A 12,618-nucleotide genomic window follows, 5' to 3' on the forward strand; every position below is an offset into this window, starting at 1 on the left:
ACTCATGTACAAAAGAACTTACTAGTCTAACAAGAAATCAATAGGATCCTCCTAATCTTCACTTGAATGTGGAAGTTGACTTTTAATAAAACAAATCAGAATTTAGAACCAAGAGTCTTTAATTCTACCAAAGTTGCCAACTATTTCCCTCAAAAACTTCCTCTTCCTTATGAGTTGGGATGCTTCTCCATGTCCAAAGCTTCTCTCTCACGGTGCCTGCTATAGCCCATCTCAGACATAAAAGGCTATAAGCCAATAACCATAGGTGATGTGCTAGTGGGCACTAGAGGAAATTGCAATTGCATGTCTCAACTCCATTTTTTTTTTTTCACAAATAGCACCTATTCATCAAAATTTTGCCTCTCTTAATTAACTTATCTAAAGTGAGTATGTGTTCTCAAATTGCTTCTCAAGCAAAAATTAACACCCTAGGAGCTACTTTCACCTTCCACATTAACTTCCAAGGAAACCTCTCGTTCTCCGCTTCTTTGCTAGTAAAAGGTCATATGATTTGACCGAGAAGAGTCCTTCATAACTTAGACTCTAGATAGGTTCATCCTTACTTTGCTCGAGATCATTGCCTAGGGAAGTGCATTAAGAAACCTCACATAATTCTGCGCTTCCTAATCATTTGAATTCCTTATCAACATCTCAATTTTCGTTGCTAAGATGGCAACTGTATGATAATAAGAGATAGGGAATGTGAACTATTTAGAGGGGATTGGGGGTTCAGACTGAGAAGATTATTCACCTGTTTTTTGTTGATGATGCAATGTTTTTCTATGAACCAGAGAGAAGAGTTTTGTTAAATATGAGGTGTTTTGATGAGCTCTGAAGTAGTATCAGAGCTTGGTATCAATATCACCAAATTAGAAATGTGAGATTGGGATCTGTAGGAGCCTCAAAGGATTTGGCGAGGGCTTTGGGCTGTAACTTGTTTGTTTGCTAATTAAGTACATGTGACTTCCTCTAGGTGCTAATTATAAAGAGGCGAAGACATCGGAACCAGTGGTGGAGAGATTTGAATTGAGATTGACAGATGGAAAAGAGCTCTTCTTTCTACGGAAGGGATACTTACGCTCATTAAGAGCACTTTGGATAATCTGCCGATATATCTCATGTTGTTATTAATCATCCCAGTGAGCATAGCCAAAAAGCCAGATCCTATTCAAAACAGGTTTCTCTGAGTTGACATGGAGGGTTGCAGGAGATATCATTTGGTGGCATGGAGTGACATAAAAAAACCACTAGGTCTTGGTGGTTTCGGTTTGTGGTACTTGGTGGAGATGAATGAGGCATTGCAGGGTGAGTGGTTGTGGAGGTTTTTAACCTAGGAAGATGCCCTTTGGAGTAACAATTGCAGCTAAATAGAGAGGTTGGTTCACTAGATTGGGCTCGAGACCACATGGGAGGCGCATTTGGAAAAAGATTGGTCTAGGCAAGCATAATATCCAGATGAACATCCGGTGGAAGGTTGGGAAGGGGGAGAGGATCAAATTTTGCGAAGACCTGTGGTTGGAGGGTGGTACACTCAGAGAGTAGTTTCCTCAAATTTATGCTATACCTCAGCAGAGAGAGATCAAGATTTGTGATTTAGCTATGGAGATTGAAGGTGAAAAAGAATGACAGGTTTTTGTTAAGAGAAACTTGAATGATTGGGAGATTGGTGAATGTGAGACTTTGCTAAGGACTTATTCCTATGTGATGTTGAATGGGAGTAATGAGATGCCATTGGGAGATTGGTGCATATGAGACTTTGCTAAGGACTTATTCCTATGTGATGTTGAATGGGGATAATGACATGCCGTTGTGGAGCTTTACAACAAAAGAGTCTTTTACAATTAAGTCCTTTTATAGGCAACTGTTCAAGCATGATGGTAATAGTTATACTCTCTCGTTCAGACAGATTTGGAAGGAAAGAGCTCTACCCTGATTTTTTTTTTTGCATGAGAGACTAGCAAAGAGTGTATTTTGACAATTGATAAGCTAAGGAGAAGAGACAAAGTTTTGGTAAATGCGTGTTATTTTTGTAGGAGGGCGGAGGAGACCTGTAGCCATGTTTTGCTCTAATGTCTAGTGGTCTACAAACTTTGGACCATGGTCTATAGCCTATTAGGAATCAACTAAATGATGATAGATTCAATGAGAGATGAAATTTGGGTATGGAAGGATATGGCTGGAAGGAGGAAACAAGAGGAGCTAATTCAACTTACCATCTTTTGGGTTGTGTAGAAGGAGGGTAACAAAATGGCGTTTGATGGGGTTGATAATGTAGATGGTTTTAACTCACTCAAGAATAGATGGTGCAGACCCTTAGTTTTTTGTTATTGGTCATCCTCTTCATTCAAATGAGGATTTAGGGAATTTTATTGACACTTTGATTGAATTGTAAATCTTTATACATGGGCAGATACCCCTTTGTGCCAATATTAATGTATACTACACACTTTTTTATTTCAAAAAAAAAAAAATTCCATTGCCAAGATGTGCCTCCTTGATTGTTATATCATTGTCTCGGGCTATGTCAAAAATTGATGGAAATTTCAACCAAGGAGCCTCCCTTCCTTTACTATAATATCCTTATTATGATAGATTTGATAAATATCAATGCAATAATCCGAAGACTAACCTTAATTTGTCCAATTGGAATATATTGAAATTCCTTTGATTTGCATATAGCTACCAATTCGACATAGATCCTTGACATTTCACTAAATGGACTTTGTTAGAAGTTCACTTCAGTCACTAAGCTTGCCTTGGGCGTCCCTCTTCCTTGAGGTTAAGGTAACAAATCCAAGCATGATCAGCTCTCCATTGTTTGATGGGAAGTCTGTGCAAGGTCCTTGAACAAATTTAATAGTATGGCTGACCTAGTGATTTCTAACGATTTTGGCTTCATGTAGGCAAGAGACGGCCTACAATTTGAATTAAAGGGTGTTTACTCTTATGGGATTGTGATCCTTTGTCCCAATCATTATATTATCTGTGTCTAGGGCATAAGAGACGTGATGACTTGATGTCATTCGCACATTCTTCTAGCGTTTTATTGGCAATCTGCTCAGGTTTCCAAACTTTCCTTTAGCAACTAAACACAAGTTGTGTCAATTGCGGGATTTAACCCAACACCTTATTTTTGGAAACCAAAAGAAAGAATATAATTTTTTTGAGGAACTAAGAGAATTTTTCTTTTGCTAGAAAGAATTACTTGACACCCGCACTTCAAAAATATAATGATTTTTTATAGGATTTGATGATTTCTAAGATCGTGTTCATAATTCTAACTTAACTATATATTGTCTATTGTAATCATTTGATTTGTTATGTGTTGACAATAATAAAGAAAATAATATATTAAGGTGATAAATGGAGCGCAATAGTAAAGAAGTAGCCATTCAAAGAGTAACTAGGCAAACTTAGTCGCTTTTTCGTGTTCTGATTTAGCACTTTCGATTTTTTGATTATTCTCAAATTAGAAGATTATTAGTTTAACCAAATATCTGTCAATCCAATCACAACTTTTTTATAATAAGAATAAGAGATCTTTCTCAGTCAATTTCTTTGCTCCTCATTTTTCAAAAATCAGAAAAATACTTCAAGTTTGAATATGTTCATTTGAAATATTGGTTTAATTGATCTTTAGCAATACATGGCTGGATTGGTTATTTGGGTCTCTAGAAGGTACATTTTATGAAATCTTTAGAAACAAGGAAAGGCACAAGTGCTTCATTTATTACAAAGTAATGATGAATATTAGACTATAGTGGTTGGTCTGTTCTAAAACCATTTCTCTCCATTGCAAATCCTGTTCATCTTTGTCTTGTCCAAGTTATCTGCTATTCCTTATTCAATGTTGTCTGCTACTCAATCCATGAGTACAAATGTGTTTGAAATTGTCTATTCTTTTTAATAAGCATGAATATAATGGTTAAATGGAAAATACATATTATGGGCTCTGATTTGACTGGAGAATGATCTTATTTATTTCTCTTGGGTGGAAGAAGCAAGAATCTAATGTAGGTATAACCAGCCTATATTAAGTTTGATTGATGAAAAAGTAGGAAAGCAGGTTAAATCTTGTTGATTATATTCTAAGGAGGGATGGGCTTTAGGGACCAGTGGCAGAAGTGGGTTAAATCTTGTATTACCACCACATCTTTTGTAGTCATGGTGAATGGGGGCCTATGTACTCCCTTTAAGGCATCCAGGGGTGTAGACTATCATAACTCTCTTTCATAGGGTATGACCAAAGCACACTCTTAAATGAATAATAAAATATTATTGTTACAATCAAACGCAGAAGCGTTATCATCCTTTGACGTATGTACAATTTTTACATACAGTTAGAGACTCTAAAAATTTTTACATTACAATACTGATTAGATATAAAACCATAATCTCAAGTCTTAAACTTTTCAGAGCTTAAGTCCAAAATCGCCCTCCTGTATCACTCGCTATTCAGCAGCTATATCCTCAGTATCTGAAAGGATGATATGTGGGGTGAGATTCACAATCTCAGTGAGTAGTGCACTACGGTATCATAACATTTTTATCATGCAATATATTTATATATCTATAAAGGCAGAATAACGATTAAAAAATCACATACATCGAATATTTAGAGAGAAACATAGTCATAGTGCTATATTGTACAATGAGCCTAATTTCATCATTATTATGACGGGCAGAGAACAAACACATCTAGCTATATCATGTGTAAGCACAGATTACCAATAACACCAAACTCTTGGTCATATGTAAATATTTTTGTACATGGTTTGCATCTCCTTGGTGCTTGTATTTAATGATATTTTATACTTTTTATAAAAAAACTTATCATGCATCATTTTCTTTGCTTAAGGATAGAGAAAGAAGGGTGTCCTAATTTACCGGCAATTTTGAGGACTCGGATATGTACTTTTGTACATAACCTTAATGATAGAGAACGAAGGGTGTCCTAATATGTATGTATGAAGTGTGTAAGATTTAGTTTCCAAACATGTTCTATTAAAAATTAAATCGTATTTAGGTAGATGTATGGAGTGTGAGATTTCACTTCCTAACATATTTTATCCAAAAATTCATAACAGGCCCTTGATTAGAGACATTTGAGGTCCTAAAGGAACAATCTTTTTTGATAGAAAAAGAAGTATTCTAAAGATAAAAGATGAATACATAAAAAGACAACGGACAATTAAATATCTTCCCAGAACAGAAAGGAGAAAATGTATCACCTTTAATCAAGGAATGCTGTCACATGTCTATGCAACAAAGACAAAGTACTCCTGAAAAAGTTCGTGCCTTTGCCCAAAGGTAAGCCTAAAAGGACAATTTATCTCCAGCACATGGAAAATGTGTAGCTTTATCCTTGAAGATTCTTGTGTTTCTCTCCAACCAAATCACCCACAAAGTGGCCAAAATTATCCCCCTCCATAATGTCAAGCTCTGTTTCCTTATCCCAAAACCTTCGAGGGCAGATATAATAAGCCCCTCAGGATTACCAGAAATAGCCCAAGCCACTTGTGAAATGTCAAAAAGATAGGCTACAAATTTCACGCCAAATCGTAATGCAAAAAGAGATGATTCTGATTCTCTGCAGTTTGATAACACATAACACATAGTCCAAGAGACAAATCACGATGTGTGTGCGAGTTTGGAGCAAGTCATTTATATTCAGCATACTTAAGGCAGCAGTTCAAGCAAAACGACATAAGTTTTGGAGCAAATTATTTTTATTAAGTGTTTTTAAGGCAGCAGTCCAAACAAAAGAATATAATAAAAAATGTAAATTTAAAACTGATAATGATTGAAAATTATATGTGGCTGAGATCTTTTAGATGAAAATGGTCAAACAAAAGGGATAAACGATTGTGCTACGACTCAAAAAAGGAAAGATAGTACTTCTACAACTTTACAGAAAAGGTACATATATATATATATGTATATGTTAATAAGCTAAATATAATAGTTCTATGTCATGTGAAGGACGGATGGAACAGAATATGTTATAATACTCCTCTAATAAATGTAGTATTTATCTGAAAGAGGGAACATTGTTTCTAAGCATGTTTTCCTTATTTTTATTTTTCAACTTTACTTTCATTGTCAATGACCATACTTAAAAAGAAAACAGAAAAGAGAATGTTAAAATTGTTTTTGCTAGGGAAAAAATTGAAAACATAAAATCCTCTACTTAGTACATTCCAGATTGTTCATTTTCTTCAGTACTTTTCACTTTAGTTGCAATTGTTCATTTCATGTATTGGGTTCCTTTTGATGTGTAATGATCATCTGTGCTCCATCCACATGTCTTTATTCTTCCTAGATGGCAGCATTCAACATCCAGGAGGCACTGATGTGGAAAGAAAAAATTGAGTTTGTAATCGATCAGGTTTGTTTATCTTTCTTTCTTTCTGTCTTTTTTTTTTCCTAATATTTTGGCTCAACCTTTGTTTTTTCTTTTCATTCTCGTGAGGCTTCTTGTGATCCAGTTTCAACATCCCATTGCCAGATTTGAGTTTGTTTTTTGATTTGCCTGTTCTATTTGGTGCACTTCATTGAAGCGTTGTATATTTAATTCTATTATTTTATTATTATTGTTTTTGTTTTGCAATACAATAGTCATTTGATTTTGTAATGAATTGGATACTTCTTATGTATTGTGGTAAATGTCAGTGTTATCCATTCATTGCATGGATTAATGCTCATGAAACTGATAGTTTGATACTTTTACACGCAGCATCAAGATTCCCAGGCTGTAAATGGTAACAAATATTTATCTTTTGAATATAAATCTGGGATGGATAATGGCAGAATTGCGTCTTCATCAGACCATGAAAGTCAGTGAGTGCCTTTTGACATTATATCTTTTGTGTAGGCTGTAAATTGGTGCTAACAAATGTATCCATGTTCTGGAGCTCTATCTTGTTTATTATTTTCTTGGGGTTAATATATGCATCAGTGAGCATTTGTAATATTATCATATACAATGTAGTACTTGCTATAATAGATAAAGGACTGTAATCAGTTTGTAATGGCAGTTCATTAAGGATGGTACATGCTCTTTTTTCTTTTCTAGACTGGTTGTTTAACTGTGGCCTCCTAGGACCTAAGAAATTCCTAATGATAGAAGGAAATTGTTTAATATCATTTTAGAAGGGGCAGGCCAATATATTCTTAGGATCACTAGAGAAGGAGACTAGGGTTAGACTTCGTAAGTTGTTGATCTAGAAATCATGTTGTTGTTCAAATTACTTTGTAAACTTTTTTGGTTTAGAGGAAACAAGTCTTAGGATTGTGTCCCTAGGGGAGTAGATAGTTCTTTAATGATATGGTTGGGGAAGAACATAAGTGGCATCTTCTGGTGAATTGAGGGAGTAAAATGAAGGATGTATGTGGAGACTTCTCATCCGTGGAGGAGCAGAAGCTGAGGTCTAAGGGAAGAAAGAGGCTCTTGTTGAATCCTGTTGGTCAGAGGATGAGGCACTGCTGGAGCAGGTTTTTCAGGCCTCAAACGTGTCCATCAAGGTGGGTGTAAGTGGAACGTTTGTTGCCAAGCATATAATCACCACTTATCCTTTAGCATTTTTTTGCCAAGAGGTCGACAAGAGAGCATGGTTCTCAAGGGGTCTTATGCTTCGGCCTTGCAGTATTAGTTGATTGGTGGCAATTTGGGAAAACAACTTCTAACATTAAAAAATGAAGGAAAGGCACGTAGCTCTTCTTACGGTTGGGCTTCTGAGTAAAGGCCCCAACCTGGTTAGTTGAGTACTCATTCAAACATGAAAGTCAAAAGGCTACTCTTCTTAACCATTGTTAAGAATTGTTGGCTGCCCAAGATCTTAATCTAAGGTCCATCCAAATGGAGAATAACTGTGAAGGAGTCAATAGGCACTAGAGATGGCAAAATAGAAAAAGAAAGAGACCACGACCTAGCTTTCCTGTAACCCGTTTCAGTTATTTCGTTAAAGAAAACTTGGTCCAATCTAGTCAAGTTAATCTTTAATTAAATCTGGGTCGGGTGGGTTTAATCTTTAATCAAATCCAAGTCGGTTCAGGTTTACAAGCAAAAATCCTGTCCAAATCCTATATATTTAATTTTAATTAATATATGTTATATATTTTTATTTGGTGTATATATAATACATATTTTAACTTAATGTATATAAATAATAAATCTATATGAAATTCAGATCTAAGTGGATTTAACCAGAATGCAGTTGGGCCAAAAATAAAATAAATTTGGTCAACCTGGCTCTGATTCAGGGAGTATTCAAGTTTTATATATTTAAAACCTGGTTGGGTTCGGGTTTTGCAAATCCCTTTGGAACTTGACTGGCTACCATTCCTAATAGGCAGTTTCTATGACTGGGAGAAAGTCAAGTAGTCATGGAACAACCCTTGAAGTCATAGGAGGAGACTTCAATATGTTGTTATTGAGCAAGAAACATTGTCTATATTAGCCTATGAGGCATGCGATGCTGAATCCAGACATGAAGGATCTAAACCTTATGGATCTTTTTTCAGGTGGTTAGTGGATGTGGTCTAACATGAAGGATAATGCTTCATTTTCCCATATTGATAGGTATTTGATTTGTTCTACTTTGATGTTAATGACCACTAACATTTTTCAGAAGATCCCCCCAAAAAATACCTCAGATTATCACCCTATTTGTTTCGAGTTGAATAGAATTACATGGTGCCTCAATTGTTTCTGTACCAAAAATATATGGTTCAAGGTGGAAGACTTACATATTAATGTGTCCTTGTGGGTGCAAATCTAACGAGGAGGATTTAACTAATTTCAGAATGACTAGCCTTTGCAAAGGCCCGAGTCAAAGAGTGGAGAAGTAGCAATGTCATAGCCAAGGAAACACCTTGAAAGGAGGAAATTAGAGTTTAATAGAAAAAGGAGGAAAGTAGCCAAGATTTAGCTTGTGCATGGTTACTTATAGAAGAGGTGGTTCGTGGCAAACATCTAGACTCGTTTGGCTCAAAGAGGGGATTTTTCACATGATCGCCAACTACCACTGGAAGACAAACTTCCTTGTTACAGTTGTGGTGGGAGGGGTGGATCACGAATTGAGATGTTGTTTGAATGATGCTTTTAGGGGTTTCTATCAGCGGCTATATGTTGAAGAGGAATATAGAAGACCAAATTTGGATGCAGTGGAGTTTGGCACAATTGAGGCTCGAGACATTACTTGGTTGGAAAGACCTTTTTCAGCTAAAGAGAGACTAGAAATTTTAATGAGCTGCAACAGTGATAAAGCTCTTGAACCGAACAGTTCTCTATGTTTTCTTGCAGTAAAGTTCGTGCTGTTATTAGGGGTGGTTTTGTCTCTTTTTGGGGGTTTCTATGATACAGGAAATTCATGACCTTTTTGAACTCAAGCTTCAAGTTCTGATCCCAAGGTGGAAGGTGCAGTTGGTGTGACGGATATATGACTAATTAATTTGGCGAATAGCATTTACAAACTAATTCTAACAGTACTTGCCAATAGATATATAGGGCTATAGGCCAGGTGGTGAGGGAGAGGTAACATGCATTTTGTGAAGGTCGGCAGATCCTGGAGGCAGTTCCAGTCGCTAATGAAAGTTGTCGACTGTGTCTTTAAATCTGGGAATGGGAAGATTTTGTGCAAGCTTGACATTGGAAAAGGAAATAAACCATGTCTCTTGATCAATCTTGCTCTATTTTGTTAGGGTCCCTACTAATGGATATAGTTATGGGACAGTGAATATAACAATTTGCAGACTTTATTGAATGTTTTGGAGTTCTTCAACCTTTATCTATTTTGAATGAAATTTAGGCTCATTAAGAGAGAATCTGATGATCTCTTGAGTAAGAGTCTCTATACATACTCTTCCTTTTACAGCCATGTAAATTTTTACTATAGAGGAAGTAGTTACAGTACTCATTATGGAATTAGTCCTAATTTCAGATTTTAGTAAGTATCTCTTATTATCCTCTTTCTATCTCATACTTCACCTAGACAATACATATATCCTATACATATCGTGCAGATTTATTACACATAATACAATATCTTGATACATTATTAGACACAATAATATCTAAATGCACAATTTAGTTTCTCTTCCTCCTTTGATGTAAAAAAATTGTAATTAAAATTTTTGTTTACCGAATTTTTATTCATAATACTTAATTTGCAACAAGTAGATACATTTATGAGAGAATTAGAGAGATATTTAGTAGAGAATTAAATATAAATCAGTCCCATAACTGCTTTCTACTCATTTCGGGTTGATAACTTTTTGCTAACACTGGACTAACACTGATTAAAGTGGAATTCTGTTATCCCGATGCTAACACTGGGCTAGTTACTATTTATGGGAATTCATTGCAAGAAAAGTAAAAGTGCAGTAATTCATGTTTAGCTGGTCAAAGGCCTTTCCTATCTGCAGAAAACATCATGATTCTGGTTCGGCGGTAATTATTTTGAGAGGATGCCACTTTTTTTCTCTTTTCGCCCTCTTTCTAACTTAATAATGATTTACTCTTTAAACTTGACAGTTAAAAGTGATTGTCTTTTACTGCTTTGAGATGATGCCATAATTTGTTCTTTATGTAGATGCACTTGCCATTTGATTTTAGAAAAGTTGCCTTAGTGCCTTCTAGGTGGGGCAATATAGGAGTAGGAAAGGAACTTGTGCGTACAGATTTTGTATAGTTGTTCTAACAACATTGATGTATTGATGTTGTACTTAACCTATATAGTCTGATTTAGATTTCTAGCTTGGTGTGCATTTTGGCGTCACACCTTAATATTCAAATATTTTGTCAGATTCAGTGCTGCAGAGGATGAAGATGATACTCGTCCAAATTTACTGCGGAGAACAACAATTGGAAATGGTGCTTCTTGATTCCTCTTCTTTCTGATTTGTCTTAATTTTGTGCGATCTCGCTGAAGCTCACCATATTCTAGAAACTAGCAGGTCCACCTGAATCAATACTCGATTGGACTAAGGAGTTCGACTCAGAATTGTCAAACCAGAATGTCAACAATCAAGCATTTTCTGGAAAGCACTGGCGACTTCTTCAATGTCAAAATGGTCAGTATCTTCCCTAGCATTTTATCTTGGTTGGCGATTGACTTCAGGCATGACAATCAAATTCTTCTTATTTCCTAACTAAGCATTCTGGAAAACCTTCATGTATTATAGGAACTGGATAAGTTGGATTTTTATCTATGTTCTTGGGGCTTCATAAATTGCTAACAACTTACTTTTAGTATATAATGTGGCAGGACTCCGCATTTTTGAAGAGCTTCTTGAAGTTGATTACCTTGTATGGATTTGCTTGCTTATTATATTTGTGATCTTGTTTTGTCTAAACTATTCAGATATTTGGGGTCACAATCATCATTACGGTTTTCTTGGTGCAGCCAAGGAGCTGTACTAGAGCCATGAAGGCTGTAGGTGTTGTGGAGGCTTCCTGTGAAGAAATATTTGGTCTGGTAATGAGCATGGATGGAACACGATATGAGTATGTGTTCTCTTCTTTCAACTATACTTTTCATAGTTCGAATATATAATATCATTTAATAGTGCTTATCCTATCCAGAAAATCTCTCTCTCTCTCTCTATGTCCATGTGGGGCGCGTGTCCACTGATCCAGCATGGGGAGATTCTAGTGTTTGTACATGTATAGACATTGTGATTGAAAGACCTTTTGTCCATAAATGCTCTTGCTAAAGCTTTTATTTTTTAGTTTTAGTATAAAGTATGTCCAAATCAGTGTGAAAAGCATAGATTTTAAGCATTCCCTGGTTAATGGCAGAATAATATTACATCTATTACAACTTTTTTTGATAATGTTAGTTGGCATTTGATATTGTAAATTAGGCTTCTTAGCAATCTTGAGGCTCAAGTATATAAATATTAATAGGATTATCAAGAGACTTACCAGGACAAATCAAGGGAATTATCTAATTTTGAGTTTGCATGTTCCGTCACTCTTCTGTGAAATTTTCATCTTAGGAAGGAGCCAATTCCATGATAAAAGATGCAGATATTCTTCTGCGCGCAGAATAGGACCCAACAGATGTTAAATAGGACACGTGAAGCCTGTTGAACTCTCATCTTTTATATTGTCTAATGCAAACCGCTTAAATTTGTATTTAACTACCAAATAAGATCATCTTTTGAATTTTATGGTTCCTTAATCTGATCTCGTAAGAGTGTTTTGAAAGAGATCTCAGAGAGATACACACAAATCCTCTCCACTTCCACCCTTTCCCATCTCTTTTTTCATGTTTTAAGTTTCTTCAATCGTCCATCTCTTTCTTGTCGAATGTTTTGTTATTTTATCATTTTTTACTTGTTCATTCTCTTCTATGACTATAAAATTGGCCTTGTATCTTGGGTAGGTTATTTTTTTTCTTTTTCTTTTTTGTCGTTATGGTTGTATCTGATAGCTGGTTGAGGGTGATACGTATCAGCATCTTGTTTAATAATGCTCCAGTTTGTATTTTGTGACACTGAAGTTAAATTCTGGACATTTGTTGTTGGTTGTCTTACTTGTCACAAATGCTTAGGCCCTGTTTAGTTTAGGAAAATATCTCCATTTTCTTAAGATTTTTCCTTTTTTCTTTTAAA

General features: G+C 35.6%; 1 protein-coding gene across 4 annotated transcripts in view; it reads left to right on the forward strand.

Annotated features, from left to right (window-relative positions):
- The window catches only part of EDR2 (ENHANCED DISEASE RESISTANCE 2), a 71,589-nt gene that overhangs the window by 23,730 nt on the left and 35,241 nt on the right, over positions 1-12,618 (forward strand). For 3 of the 4 annotated variants that reach the window (XM_022047410.2, XM_022047407.2, XM_022047409.2), the window contains exons 4-9: positions 6,323-6,388; positions 6,737-6,840; positions 10,806-10,873; positions 10,957-11,073; positions 11,253-11,308; positions 11,406-11,506. In XM_022047410.2, coding sequence (XP_021903102.1) covers positions 6,323-6,388; positions 6,737-6,840; positions 10,806-10,873; positions 10,957-11,073; positions 11,253-11,308; positions 11,406-11,506 — 512 coding nt within the window. The remainder of the gene's footprint in view (positions 1-6,322; positions 6,389-6,736; positions 6,841-10,805; positions 10,874-10,956; positions 11,074-11,252; positions 11,309-11,405; positions 11,507-12,618) is intronic. The other variant, XM_022047408.2, reaches the window with a different exon arrangement.

Source organism: Carica papaya, chromosome 3 (assembly GCF_054855325.1).
Source record: "Carica papaya isolate Zhongbai chromosome 3, ASM5485532v1, whole genome shotgun sequence".
Classification (NCBI taxonomy): Eukaryota; Viridiplantae; Streptophyta; class Magnoliopsida; order Brassicales; family Caricaceae; genus Carica; species Carica papaya.